This window comes from Dromiciops gliroides, chromosome 3, assembly GCF_019393635.1.
Source record: "Dromiciops gliroides isolate mDroGli1 chromosome 3, mDroGli1.pri, whole genome shotgun sequence".
Lineage (NCBI taxonomy): Eukaryota > Metazoa > Chordata > Mammalia > Microbiotheria > Microbiotheriidae > Dromiciops > Dromiciops gliroides.
Window position 1 is genome coordinate 215,451,028 of NC_057863.1, and position 15,353 is coordinate 215,466,380.

Genomic DNA, 15,353 nt, shown 5'->3' on the forward strand with positions numbered 1-15,353 from the left:
AACATTTGGAGCTAAGAAGAGTTTGAGGCTTTTCCTGTGAAAAGAGGGAAATCACAGGAGGAAGTAGTTTATTTTGATCTAAAGAATGCTGATGTAGATCCACAGGTACCATTAGATGCTCCTGTTGTTCAATTATCCAGTAATAGAGAAACAAGGAATAAAGGATTAATGGTGGTTGGGGGATTCCTGTAAACATGATTATTACCTAAGTGTCACAAACCTCTTGTCTGACAAAGAACGTGTTGAGACTAGTTAAACTTGACCCACTTAAACGCACTTCTGGTGTTGTCATTTGGGGATAAATGATGCTACCAGAAAAAATCTAGAAAAGATTGCTAAGGATTTTGATGTACTGACAGGAAAAAAACAAAACCCCACACCCTTAAGATCCTCACTGGTTTTTTTCCCCCCGTATCTACTTCTGATGGTTGGTTGGTGACTCAGAAAGGAAAGATGGATTTAGAAGGTGAACAGTTGGCTAAGATGGCCTCTGAGAAAAGGATTTTTATTTCTTGATCATGCCTTAAAATTTGGAGAGTAATATCTCTTGGGTATACAGGGAGCATACTTAACTAAAATGCTATTAATGCTAAAACACATATTTGCCTAATATCTTTTTTCAATTTAATCTCATTTTCAGTTCCAAAATCTTTCCCTGCTTCCCTCTTTCCTGTCTCCCATCCATTGAGAATGCAAGAAACAGGATACCCATCATACTTAAGAACTCATGCAAAACATAATTACTAATTAGCTGTGTTTGGGGGTGGGGGGAGTAAGAAAAACAATGGAAAAAATATGCTTTATTCTGCACTTGGAGTCCATCACTTCTCTGTCTGGAAGTGGATAGCATTTTATATCATGAATCCTTTGGAATTGTGGTGGATCATTGTTGATTATATTTAGAATATTGCTGTTACTGTGTAGATTATTCTCCTGTTGCTGCTTACTTCATTTTTGCATCAATTCATATAAATTTTACCAGTTTTGTCTGAAAATATAGTATTATTCTGTTACTTTCTTATACCAAAACTTGTTCAGCCATTCCCCAATTAATGGACATCCCCTCAGTTTCCAATTCTTTGCCACCACAAAAAGTGCACCTTTAATTTTTCTTCATATAGGTCCTTTTTTTTTTTTTTAAATCTTGTTGGGATAAAGAAATACTAGTGGTATTGCTGGACCAACTGAAGGTTATGCAGTTTTATATCTCTTTGGGTGTAGTTTCAAATTGCTCTCCCAAATGGATGGACTAGTTCATAGCTCCACTAACAGAGCATTAGTGTACCAATTTTCTCATATTTCCTCTAATATTTTTAGTTTTCCTTTTTCTGTCATCTTAGCCAATCTGATAGGTGGGAGGTAGTTCCTCAGAATTGTTTTAATTTGCATTTCTCTGATTATCAGTCATTTAGGGCACTTTTTCTTGTAGCTATTGATTGTTTTGGTTTCTTCCTCTAAAAACTGCCTGTTCATATCATTTATCAGTTGGAGAATGGCTCTTATTTTTAGAAATTTGACTGTTTCCTATATATTTGAGAAATGAAGCCTTCATTAGAGAAACTTGCTCTAAGAACTTTACTTCCAGTTTCCTGCTTTCCTTCTAATTTTGGCTACACTGATTGTGTTTGTGCAAAACCTTTTTAATTTCATGTAATAAAATTAACGTTTTTTCCTGCTATGATGATTTTCATTTATTTGTTTGGTCATAAATTCTTCCCCTATTCATAGATGTGATGGGTAAATTTTTAATGCTCCCCTAATTTGCTTATGATATCATCTTTTATTTACCATTTTTGAACTTCTCTTAGTATATGGTCTGAGATGTTGGTCTGTGCCTGGTTTTTACCAGACTACTTTCCAGTTTTCCCATAAATTTTTTTCAAATAGTGAGTTCTTTCCCCAATAGCTGGGGTCTCTCTATATTTGTAAAATGAGACTTTTATCTGAGAAACTGTCTATAAAATTCCTCTCTCCCCCCCCCCCCCATTTTCTGCTTTCCTTTTAATCATGGCTATATTGGTCTTATTTGTACAAGACTTTTTAAATTTAATGTAATCAAAATTATCTATTTCACATTTTCCAATGCTGCCTCTTTATTCATAAATTCTTCTCCTGTCTATAAGTCTTACATGTAATGTGTACCATGTTTTTTCAGTTTTCTTTTGATATCATGCTTTATATCTAAGTCATGTATCCGTTTTGACCTTTTCTTGATAAATGGTATAAGATTGAGCTATACTCAATTTCTGCTACAGTGCTTTCCGGTTTTCCCAACAATTTTTTTACCATATAATGTATTCTTATCCCAAAAGCTTAAATCTTTACATTTGTCAGACACAAGGTTACTATAATCATTTACTAAACTGTGTATTGATTGATGAGCTTTTTTCAGTTGTTCCCCTTCAGCAGTTGCTTGTATTTCATTCATCATCTTGGGTGCATGAGATAGTATCAGAAATGATACTGTGGTGAAAATACAATGGACCATATGGACAGAAGGAGGAACTAAATGAGAATCCGAGAGATTACAAATGTGTTATAGAAACATATCATAGTCATAGAGGACTTTAATTATCTGAACATCTGTTGGGACTCTTCTACTAAAATCAGAAGAGCTTAGAAATACATCACTTGCTTTATGATAATTTCATTAATGATGATGATAATCTCCCTGAAAACCCAACCTATCATCCCTGCCAAGATGGGGCAAGGGGAAATGGCAAAGTAAGAGAACATTAGTCAATATGATGAATTATCAGGATTGTGTGTCCTAAGACCACTGTAGTGACTATAGGTTAGCACTATAACCATCGTGATGTAATCCCTGTGAATTTAAGTATAGACACACCCTACTTGAAGTCCTAGTTATGATCAGTTTTGCACAGAGCACTGTGCAGCTGTGCTTTCTTCATATTCTGGTACCACGAAAAAAACCAGAAACACTAATATTACAACTACTGGAAATGCTTTGGGCCAAGTGTTACTGACCTCTAAAGCAGCTGTATGATGTGTATGCTTGAAATAGACTGAAGATATGAATGCTTTTCTTATGTGACAGTACTAGAATATAACAAATTTGGAAGATCTCAACTAGTATAGGCAAGGTCTTAACACTTTTTTTGTCAACAATATCCTTACTTCCAAGTTACAGAACAATATATTGCAAAGCATCGTCAATCAAGCAGATCAAGGCAATCATAAGCAAGTACTTCATTCCTCGGCCAGATTAGATGAAGAGCAGAAATTGGAGTTTACTTGTGTTGAGTCTCAGCTCAACCTGTTTCCCCTTGTTGCTAGTGACTTTCCTCTGAGATTACATTAATTTCTCATGTGTGTATCTTGTATGTACATCATTTGCATGTTGTCTCATTAGAATGTGAACTTATCAAAGGGTAGAAACTGTTTCCCCTCAATGGACTGTAGGCTTCTTTAGGGCAGGCACTTGTTTATTTTCCTTTGTATACATAATGCTTAGCACATGATTGTTCAATAGTTGCTTGTATTGTATTGACATGAAGTTAAGGAGAAAGAGTAATAACTTAATTGAATAACATAGCTAAGGTCTAGAAAGATTTCAGTAGGCTAGATTTTCTTAACCTGTAGTCCATGAATTTGTTTTTTAAAAAATATTCTGTTATCTATTATATTTTAATTAATTTGCTTTGTAATCTTTTGTATTTTATTTTATGCATTTAAGACATATCTTTTTTAAAAAAAATTTTAAACTGCCACTGGGGGTTTTGTGACAGGAAAAAAGTCTAAATCAAATGAGATAAGATTTAATGGGAATGATCATACATTTCCTTTTTTTTCCTTTCTATTTTTTTTTTTTTTTTTGGTGGGGCAGTGAGGGTTAGGCAACTTGCCCAGGGTCACACAGCAAGTGTAAGAGGCTAAAATTAGCCTCGGGCGCACCACACGGATTCCTCCGCTCAGCAGAGATATGCTGGGCACACCACGGGTTCCTCCACCCAGCTGAGGGGATATGCACAGAAACTCCGAAGCTCCAGGCATGTGCTGCACAGGGGCTGGCCAGCCTTGGGCATGGCCCCTAGATGTGCCAGTGAATTAGCTTGGGGTGCATGGGTGGTTATCCTAAGGTTTCTAAGAGAGAAGGGTTTTTTAAGAGTAGTGAAGGGGGATGATAGGGGGGAGGGGAGCGATGGAGATGAGAGGAGATGAGGGAAGATGGAGAGAGGAGACGAGAAGAAGCTCAAGCAGTGGTTACAGGGCAAGCAGTTAGAGGGGGGCGGCAGCAGCAGCAGTGGCCAGCCACACCCACAGAGCAAGGCAACAGAGGGTGGTTAAGGTCATATATCTTGCTTTTCTTTGTCTTTATCTCTAAGTTTGGTCCACATCAATAAACCCTGTTTGTTGCTTTTATTGAAAAGAGGCTTTTTCTTGTTAGTCTGGGAGAAGCAGTTGGGGAGGGGGGCAGCCCCTTACAGAGTGGCTCACACAGGGCTTAACGAACCTGGGGAATCCTTTGGAACTCCCTTACAGATTAGAAACTCCAGCTAATAGCTTACAGATGCCGAGCCAGCTATAGTTTAGAGATTGGCGAGGCAGCTAGGAGCTAGTTTCACACAAGTAAGTGTCTGAGGCCAGATTTGAACTCAGGTCCTCCTGAATCCAGGGCTGGTGCTTTATCTACTGCACCACCTAGCTGCTCCCTGAACATACATTTCTGGATTTGGTCTAAAAATGTCATCTTTGCAAGTGTAGGATTGGGGAAAAATGGCTAAATTGTCAATACTACAGAGAAGACCATAGAGTTTTATTGTAGTCTAAGCTCAATGTGAATGAACAGTCAAGTGGCAGCCTTCTGTCTAAGGCTCATTGAGTGACATGGTGTCCATAAGTTAGGAGGTGATAATCCCACTGAATCTTCCTGAATTAGACCACATCTGAAGTAGTATTTAAATTTTGACACTACAATTTAAAAAAGATTAAAATAAACTAGAACACAGCCTGAAGAGGGCATTCAGGAAGAAGGGAATAAACATTTAAATAATATCTACTCTGTGCTAATCACTGGGCCAAGTGCTAGAAACCATATAAGGATAAGTACAAGGACCTAAGAATGTTTAGCTTAGAGAAGAAAAGACTTAGGGAAACATGATAGATTCCTTAAATTATTTATTCGAAGGATTGTTACATGGAAGAAGAATTAAATTTGTTCTGCTTGGACCACAGCATAAAAGCTAGAACTATGAGTAAAAAACTAGAGACTTATGCTTCATCTAAGGGAAAAACTTCATGAATAGAACTATCCCAAAATAGAATGGACTGCCTGCCATGGGGGTGAGGGGTAGTAGTTTCCTTCTCACTGGAGATTTCTCAAAGTTTAGATGACCACATATCTTAGTGATAGACCATAATTCTACAGAAATAAGGAAGGTCTTACTAAGTAATTATTTGGCAATTTGATTGGTATGGCGCTGAATCTATAAATTAATTTAGATAATATTGTCATCATTTTTATTAGCACAGCCTAGCAATGAGCAATTAATATTTCTTCACTTATTCATGTCTGTCTTTATTTCTGTAAAATTATTATCATCATTCTGTCCGGAGAGACAACACAAAAGAATTAGAAAGGCAGCATTATACACTGGAAAGAGCTCTGGTTTTGCAGACACAGAGGATCCAGATCCAGATCTGGCCTCTGCTGCTTACTATCTGTGTGACCACGAGGCAAGTCCCTTAGCCTCCTTTAGTCTCAGTTACCTCATGTGTAAGATGAAGGCATTGAACTTAATGGCCCTATGTCTATGATCCTATGGTTCTGTGTACAAATATAAACACATATATAAATATAAAGTAATTTGTGGGAAAAGCACTTGGAGTTCAAGGTATTTGAGCTGAGCTTTGAAGGTAACTCGGAACTTTGAAGGAATCTCAGGAGAGGTAAGGAGAAAGAGGGCATTCCAAGAAGAAGAATCAGTGTGCACAAAGGTGTGGAAGGAAGCAGGGGTATGGAGTGAGGAACTATAAGGAAAATGCTTAATAATACTAGAAAGCTAAACTGGAAATATGTTGTGAAGGACTTTAAGTGTCACAAAGGGATGTTTGTATTTGATTGTTAGAGATAATAGGGAGCCACTGGAGTGTACAGAGCAAGAGAATGTCATAGTTACATCTATGCTTAGCATTATCATTTTGGCAACTAGGTGGACTATGGATTGGAGAGGGAAGAGATTTGGGTCAGGTATATTAATTAAGAATCTGTTGAAGTGAAATGCAGCTAGATAGTGCAGTGGATAAAGCACTAGCCCTGGATTCAGGAGGACCTGAGTTCAAATCTGACCTCAGACACTTGACACTAGCGTGACCCCTGGGCAAGTCGTTTAACCCTCATTGCCCCACGCCAAAAAAAAAAAAAATTTATAAATATGTTGGAGTAGTTCAGGTGAGAGGTGATAAGGAAGTAAATTGGGATGATGATCTTGTGAGCAGGGACAAGGAGATGGAAGCTTTTGTGGAGGTAGAATTGACAAGACTTGGCAACTGAGTGGATATAGGAAAAAGGAATTGCAAATTTGGTTGGATAGATCGTATTTTTTAGAGGAGGAAGAAATCTTAAACCCCATCATTGTACAAGTGAGGGAACAAAGGTCCAGAGAATTTGAGGTATTGGCCCAAGTTTGACACAATAGATGGTTGAGCCAAAATTTTGACAGGGCTACTCTTACTCCCAATCTCATCAGTGAGTACCACACTATCTCAAAGCAGAGATTGACCTTGTTTAAAATTTAAGTCAAATAAATAGTTAAGCAGATTATTTCCTTTTTTTGAAGTATGATTTTTCACTTTATTTTTCTTTTTTCGCAACATAGCTAACACAGGAAAATGTTTTGCATAATTTCATGTGTATAATTTTTAAAGTGTTATTCATTTTGAACTTAAATAATGGAAAGACAAAAGAACATCTCCATGTATGCAGCACAGCATAAAAAGAAGATACAATATAAAACCATGAATTTCCATTTCACATTGTTTACCTTTTTTGAAAAACTAAACACATTTTCAAAGCTACCCTGTTGTCCTGTGCTTCCTTTTAAGTTTTCTTTTGTTGTCATTTGCATTTTCAACTTGCTTTGGAAGATAAATATTAAAAGACAAAATTAAATTGGTCTCTGACAACTAGCGATAAAAAGATATCTTTTTCCCAGAAAATCCACAGTTCTAGAAAGAAGCTTGGGGGGGGGCAGCTAGGTGGCGCAGTGGATAAAGCAGGGGCCCTGGATTCAGGAGGACCTGAGTTCAAAGCCAGCCTCAGACACTTGACACTTATTAGCTGTGTGACCCTGGGCAAGTCACTTAAACCCAATTGCCCCACCAAAAAAAGAAGCTTAGAAATCCACAATAAATAACTAGTACTTTAGAGAGGTTAAACCAAAACTAGACTGTTTTTTCCCTAGACTTCAGCTTCACTTCTGGAGGCTACAAAGGCAAATACAGATCCTCAGTTCTTAAGAAATGATAGGTGAATGGGTTAAGTATCAATTTTATTTAAAGTAACCTGTGCCCTAAGCTAACATTTTACTGAACTTAATGTGGCTTGGACTAGCTATAATCTCCTTATTCTGCTTACCTTTGATAGCATTACTTATTTAACTTCTTTTGAAGTGGAATAACTTTTTTTTTTCTTCTGCAGAGGTCCCATACATTCTTTGTTCAGCCATTTCTCAGTTTCTTCATTTAAACTTTTTGGGTTGGGGCAGCTAGGTGGCACAGTGTATAGAGCACCAGCCCTGGATTCAGAAGGACCTGAGTTCAAATGTGGCCTCAGACACTTAACACTTACTAAGCTATGTGACCCTGGGCAAGTCACTTAACCCCAATTGCCTCACCAAAAAAAACCAAAAAACTCATAACAACTTTTTGGGTCAACATGGTGCTGATTATTTTAGGATTCAGTGGCAAAAATACTACTTTGCTTTTGAATTATTTCAAGATGAATGTAACATTTAAGGATTTAAAATTTATCTTTCATCCAAATTAGAACAAATGTATTTCCAATAAGTAAGTGTTCTGTGTTTTTCCTCATTTTAATTTTCATTGAAGCTGCAAGTTCAACAACTGGACCAGATCTCAGTGCACTAAAACGGGAACCTTCAAGAGGATCCAATAAAGATCCCTCAAGTTGGTCTATAGATGAAGTGATGCGATTTGTGAAAGAAGCTGATCCTCAGGCATTAGCACCACATGCAGAGCTCTTCAGGAGACATGTAGGGTACCTTTTTTATTTTGGCTTTTTCTGTGTAATAACCTTGTTAAACTGCTTCAAATTATGAGTCCACAGTTACTGCAATTGAATGTTGATTCATGTTGATAGCACAGGACCCTGTAATGCCTTCTTCTTGTCCCTCATACCTCATTAACAATAGCAAAGAGATACTACAAACAGACAACTAATAATAGAGTATCTTTCTTTTCATGATGCTTTACACATCTAGCAATGGTTACATGACTGTTGCACAATCTGTTGAAGCATCTCATTACTGAACTTTTGTGGGGTAGATGGTATGATATTCCCTGGAAGGTGCTACACTAGAGTATAGCAAATTGCAAAATAATATTCATTCATGAAGCCTTCCCAGAGCCACCTGATGGTCATCTCTTCCCTGCTGAAATGACCTTATATTTAATTTTGTATGCTTCCAGTAAAATGTATGCTCCTTAAGGGTAAGGATTTTTTGTTTTGTTTTGTATCATTGTATCCCCAGTGTCCAGCAGTTTGTTTAATCGGGGGGTCGAGGGAGAGAGAGGCTGGAGGTTTGGTGGACCAGTGATTACATCTGGACAAGCAAGGAATACTCTTTGTAAAAACTCTCCACTGATGCCCATAAGCAGCTTCTCTGGAACTTAGACTAGGAGCTAGGGGATGCTTTGAGACTCAAAGAAGCAAAGAGGTGCTTAGCTGGAAGTTTATTCTAAACCATTGAAAAAAAGTAGTATAATATTTATTGTATTCTTTACATTCTAGCCAAGAAATTTCAGGGTTAGGTTTTGGTTTTGGGTTTTTTTTTTAGCATTTATTCATCTTCAAGGAATTCTGTAGCTAATATTCACCTTAAAGAAATTAATTTCATAGAACTTTTACATTGATGGTATTAATATTGGGCTCATCATCATGATGCTCCTTCATTTTCTGAGCAAGTGAATAAACAATTGAGATTGAGTGTATTATATATGCTGCTGTTTACCTATATAGTTGCTATATTGAGCATAATATCTAGCATTTACAAACTGTTTAAGTTTACAAAGTCTTTCACATACATTAACTTAATTTAATCTTTACAGTAAGTTGGGTAATGTATTTTCACTTCATTTTAACAGGTTAAAAAACCCTCATGCTTAGAAAAGTTGGAACTTGCTCTGGGTCATACAGTTACTAAGTGGTAGAAATGGGACTTGAACCTAGCTGTTCTCAAATAGTAATCTAGGCCTGTTACCAGTGAAGTATATCCCATAGGTATCTAGGTTTCCTGGAATAACAGAATGGAAAATTATGCTTGATTTCTGTTCTTTAATCCTTATTGTTAGTAAACATTTACTGTCAAACTTCCTTTTAAAAATGGATTTACATATTATAGAGGCATAGACATCATAGACTTTCAGAGTCAGGAATATGGGGGCAGCTAGATGGCGAAGTGGATAGAGCACTGACCTTGGATTCAGGAGGACCTGAGTTCAAATCCAGGCTCAGACACTTGACACTTACTAGCCGTGTGACCCTGGGCAAGTTACTTAACCCCAGTTGCCTCACACACACACACACACACACACACACACACACACAAAGAGTCAGGAATATGGGTTCAAATTTGTTATTTGACATTTATGTGCTTCAGGCTTAGTAAGTCACAGATTCTGATGGAATCAACATATCTTTTACTATTCAGATAATTAAATGCCACTTACTATTTATTTGTTTGTTTGTTTATTTAATGTCAGGCAATTGGGGGTAAGTGACTTGCCTAGGGTCACACAGCTAATAAGTGTTAAGTGTCTGAGGCTGGATTTGAAGTCAGGTCCTCCTAACTCCAGGGCAGGTGCTCTATCCACTGTACCACCTAGCTGCCCCCACTTACTATTTTAATACTAATTCTTACTAAATAAATTCTTCTGAGAATATTTTTTAGAAATACAAGTTTTACTCTTGTTTGTTGTTTAACATTTTTAATGTAAATCAAGATACTTTATTCACATTAACACTAATGAGTTAAAATATTTTTCTCTTTTTTCCTTTCCTCTTTAGGAAATTGATGGGAAAGCACTTCTCTTATTGAGGAGTGACATGATAATGAGATATATGGGACTAAAGTTGGGACCAGCATTAAAGCTCTGCTACCACATTGAAAGACTCAAACAAGGAAAGTATTAGCCAGTGAGAGACACGAGGATCATTGTATTTTCTGGTTGGACTGATTTCTCAGGTTTACAGATACCATTTTTATTTAAAAGTATTTTGCTATTATATCTATTTCTCAGTTTGCAGAAGATTTCTCTTAAATGTGATATTTCTACTATTTTCAGGAAATGATTCTATTGTAGCATTTCAAAATTCATTCAAGGGGTGAGCATTTAAGTGACTCTTGTTAGCAGTTACTTGGGATTTATTTTTTAGAATACTTTGATAACTATAATAGTTGATACAGGAAATGTACAAGTGTGCATTAACTTTAACTGATCTTCACATTGAGAACCAAAATAGCTGAATCCCAAAGGATTAAAAACAAAGCAAAACAAGATTGCAGGGGTTTATTAACTTTTATAATTGTGGCTACAAAAGTTTTACCATAGAATTTAAAGATGCAGATGTGAATCTTACCTCTTTCTTGATAATCATTTTTAAAGCTCCAATGTTCAATTTGGTTATGCTTTTAATGACTTTGAGAAAGGGAATAAGCATGTGAATTGTGTTCTCTTTTATTTGTTTTTTAAAGAGACATAAGCTTTTTTTTTTTTGGAAATATGGTTATTCTTGAGAGAAATACAATTGTCATTTTATTCAGGCAATATTTAAATTACTTGGAAAGGTTTTCTTTTACCACTTTAATAGTCAACTGTTCAGAGATGAAAAGTCCAAAATTCCTTATAAGTGATACACTTCCTGTTTTAAAACATTCCAACTTTTTGCTAAGCTTGAGAATGGAAATAGGTATTCATCTCTTATTCCCATGTACACGAATATGTCTTATCTGGTTTTAAATATATATATATGTATATATATATTTTGCATATACTGTACCATATTTTTATTTTATCCATCTATCTGTAGGTACATACAAGTAAATAATTTGTTTCTTATGGTTTAAAATGGAATTCTGTACTACCACAGTGGTAATAATAAACTATGTAGATTTATTTTTATTATTTAAAAAAAAAAGCTGCATCATTGCCGTCATTAGCTACTCTCCACTTAGCTACCAAGGCTGTGAGAAACATTCACATTAAAGGAAATTCCCTATGCAAAAATGAATTCATGTAACATCCAATTTCAAACCATTTTTATTTTGGAATACACATTTATTATACTATCTGCCCCTCTTTTGGTTTTAATTTAAAGATTATGTTTTTCATAAAGAAGTGGTGCTATGTGTATACTCATCTTTATTGCTTTACATAAAGTTTGGTGCTGTTTATATAAGCTATGATTTGTTTGCTGAATAGTATAAGCTGTTTGTTGTCACTGCCAATTACATTTACATCAGGGACAAGAAAGTACATTTTCTTTGTAGAAGACCAAATGTACTGTGTGTACTAAAGCCTCTGTTTTCTGGGGAAAATGTAATCTTAAAGGATAATTTTTATAATTTTATTACATTTTTTTATAAAAAGATTTCTTGTCAAAATTGGTATTTTTGCAAATTGCTTTTTTGAGAATGCTTTGCTTTAGTTAAAAAATCTTCAGGTTATTGAATGAATATTGCAATATCATATAGTTAAGAAACAGTGTTAGATGTTCAAGCGTTCACATTTTAAACAACTGCCATGTGATTTTAATTTAGCCAGTAATTTTTGGAGAATTGTTTTTACTATAGTTGCACCATTTGAATTATATTGCATCAACCAACCTGTAAATTGTACAGTATATATTTGATCAGAGACATAAAATATTTTTTAAAGTATAGTATATTTTTCTGTTTAGAAAATTTGTTAATTGTTATCAAAACTTAAGGCATTGTTTATTTGTGCATATCACATTGCATTAATGTATGAATTTATTTTAGATATTAGTAAAATAAGTACCCCCACTAAAATAGTTATATTTCTGCATTTTCCATAGAATTGGTTTTTTAAAAATTAGGATTATACTTTAGGTAAATAGGTAATTTCCCTGGGAGCAAAGTGTTTAATTACTCTTTGGAGGTATATGAACTCAGACACCAGGGTACCATTTAGCAAATTACATGGTTTGTCTTCATTCTCAAAAGTGGTGCCATTGGCAACGTTGCCATCCATCTCTGCAGGTGGAATTGAAAAGTCTAAAATATCAAAAATCATTTCATATAGGGATTTTATACTGCTTTGCAACTGTAACTTTTCCATTGAAGTTTCATCACCTGGTACACTTGGTAACATTTACCCACCTACAAGATAGATCTATAAGATAGTCTCATGATGAACAGAGAGGATTATGGTTTATATGTGACTAAACTCAATTTCCATAGTGACTTCATCTTCTCCCATATGTTTTAGCTCAAAGTTAATTTCTTCGTTATTAGTTTGCTGCATGTAGTCTAACTAAAAGTTTCTTGCCATCAATTCTTTTATCAAGTTGCTTGAAGTTTTACTTTACATTGCCCTTCAAGGTGTTGCTTTTGCCTGTCTTGCTTGATTGTCATCAGCTATCAAATATTCACCCTTGTTAGCTTTTCAGATCACTAGCTAAAATTTCCAGATTTCTTGATCAAAATTATTTTAGTATATCATTTTTCATTGTGCTCTTAGACATAAGAATCTGATAGCTTTTTGATCTTACCAAAGAATTTCTTTGGCCATATGTAAGATTTCTTTTTATGAGGTTTTAGGTGGGTCATAAGGTTTGCCTCTTCATTAATCATAATCTCATTTTGTTACTTATGATATCAGGAGGGACAGAATATCATATTTTAAAAAAATTTTAAGAGAATTTTGCAAATATCTTACAGATTAGAAAAATTTCTAGGAGAATGATAAGTTAACATTAGCTTCTGTATTTCTTGTTAAATCTCAATTTTAGCTTTTTAAAGTGGGTTGACTAAAAGTGTACCTGTACCAGGTGATTAATGTTGGAGAACTGGTCAGAAATCTATTGAAAATGGTACCATAGTGATTGGAAAGAGTTAATTCACATCAACAAAATAAGCAGTTTACTTCTTCCAAGAAGGACCAAGGTCATTATGTTATTGTATAAATAAATACTTTCCTAGGAAATTTGCATTTATTTTCTTGTTTCTTCAGACTGTTTGTCAAAGCCTTTTGTTTATGAATGCAGGTATAAATCACTTTTGCTTATTCCATTACCATTATTTCACACTGTATTATAGCATGACATCTAAGTATAAAAGAATATATTTTAAATGTATTTTCAGCAAGGATGTTCTATAGAAAAAATAAAGTATGTGTTTGATGTTTTAATTATTTTGATACTTATTCATTTAGCCATTTAATTTTCAGGCAGAAATTGCTATTAGTTTTTCTTCCTTCCTCCCTCCCTCCCTTCCTCCCTTCTTCCCTCTCTCCCTTCCTTCCTTCTGTCCTTCCATCCTTCCTGGCAATGAGCATTAAGTGACTTGCCCAGGGTCACACAGCAGTAAGTGTCAAGTGTCCGAGGCCAAATTTGAACTCGGGTCCTCCTGAATCCAGGGCCAGGGCTTTTATGCACTGTGCTACCTAGCTGCCCCTACTATTGGTTTTTATTACAAGAAACCTCTCATGTCATTTTTATATTCTGAAGTGAAAAAAACACAACTGAATCTAATTAGAAGTGGTGATTATATTATAAATTATTTTTGTGTAAGGTTGATTTATAGAAATTTTTCAGGTTTCCAAGCACAGGTTGTTTGCAGAATTAGCAAATTAAAGATTTCTCCTTTGTGAATTTTTTTTACTTGCCATAGTTCAATAATAATAAAAAACTATAGGCTCTACCAAGTTAACCCATACATTTCAAAATAATGTGTCACACACCTGTAATTCTTCTGAAAGCACATATTTGGTTGTGTAACGTTTTGTATTTCCTTCCTGTAAATTAGGCCAGATTCAGAAATAAGAATTAAGAGCACAAAAGCTCAAAAGATTCCAGCATTTGTACTAATTTAGCAAAGTTTATTTCACCAGGGGGCAGTATTCACCACTGAATGGGCCCCAAACTGATTAAGAAAAGAATTACTTGAACTAATAAATAAGTACAAATAATTAAATTCCTGTGACATTTTACATCTCATTCAGGGAATTGTACAAACTATCTTTAAGACAATTAGACCACAGCCAGGTTAATAAAAAGGCCATGAAGAACTTGGGACGTGATAGTTCTTGAATAGGAGAGGTATTGCTTCCAGTTCTTTATCCACACTCTCAAAATGCTGCCTTCTCCTACCCTATGTATTTGGGAACTTCTTGGCCCATTCCTGCTTAGCATTACTGTGTAAACATTATTAATGATGTCACTGGGCAGCTAGGTGGCTCAGTGGATGGAGTGCTGGGCCTGGATTCAGGAAGACTCATCTTCCTGAGTTCAAATCCAGCCTCAGACAATTACTAGCTGTGTGACGCTGGGCAAGTCACTTAACCCTAATTGCCTCATTTCCCTCAACTGTAAAATGAGCTAGATAAGGAAATGTCAACTCACTCCAGTAACCTTGTCAAGAAAATCCCAAGTGGGTTCATGAAGAGTTGACCATGACTGAAAACTGACTGAAACAACAACAGTGATATCAGTAAAAAGCATTTATCATATGCTTTCACTATGCAAAGGGTACTTTCAGGCACTGTGTAGCAATTCCCAGGCTGGGGGAAACTGATATAGCCTGTCCTCAAGATACTTAATTGGAGGAACCAAACATGTATACATGAAACAACTTCACATTTATAAGACAGAGGTGTAAATAATACAGCACCATTAAGGAATATACTGTTCCTTCTATAGTAATTTTCCAGATAACAGAAACATTCCTTATAAAAACTATTTAAGCAATTTAGATTTTTAAAAAAATTGTATTGCATAGTACTTTGGAGTCAGAAGACCAGAATTCAAATTCCTGCCTCTAGTGTTTATTACTTGTGTGACCACTAGTAAGTCACCCTCTCTGGGCCTTGGTTCCACTATTTGTAAAATGAGGAGATAACATAGTCTATGT

General features: G+C 35.4%; 1 protein-coding gene across 3 annotated transcripts in view; it reads left to right on the top strand.

Annotated features, from left to right (window-relative positions):
- The window catches only part of SCML2 (Scm polycomb group protein like 2), a 141,553-nt gene extending 127,968 nt beyond the window's left edge, over positions 1-13,585 (top strand). For all 3 annotated transcript variants that reach the window (XM_043990866.1, XM_043990868.1, XM_043990867.1), the window contains 2 exons: positions 8,071-8,234; positions 10,268-13,585. In XM_043990866.1, coding sequence (XP_043846801.1) covers positions 8,071-8,234; positions 10,268-10,393 — 290 coding nt within the window. In that variant the 3' untranslated portion in view covers positions 10,394-13,585. The remainder of the gene's footprint in view (positions 1-8,070; positions 8,235-10,267) is intronic.
- The last annotated feature ends 1,768 nt before the right edge of the window (positions 13,586-15,353 follow it).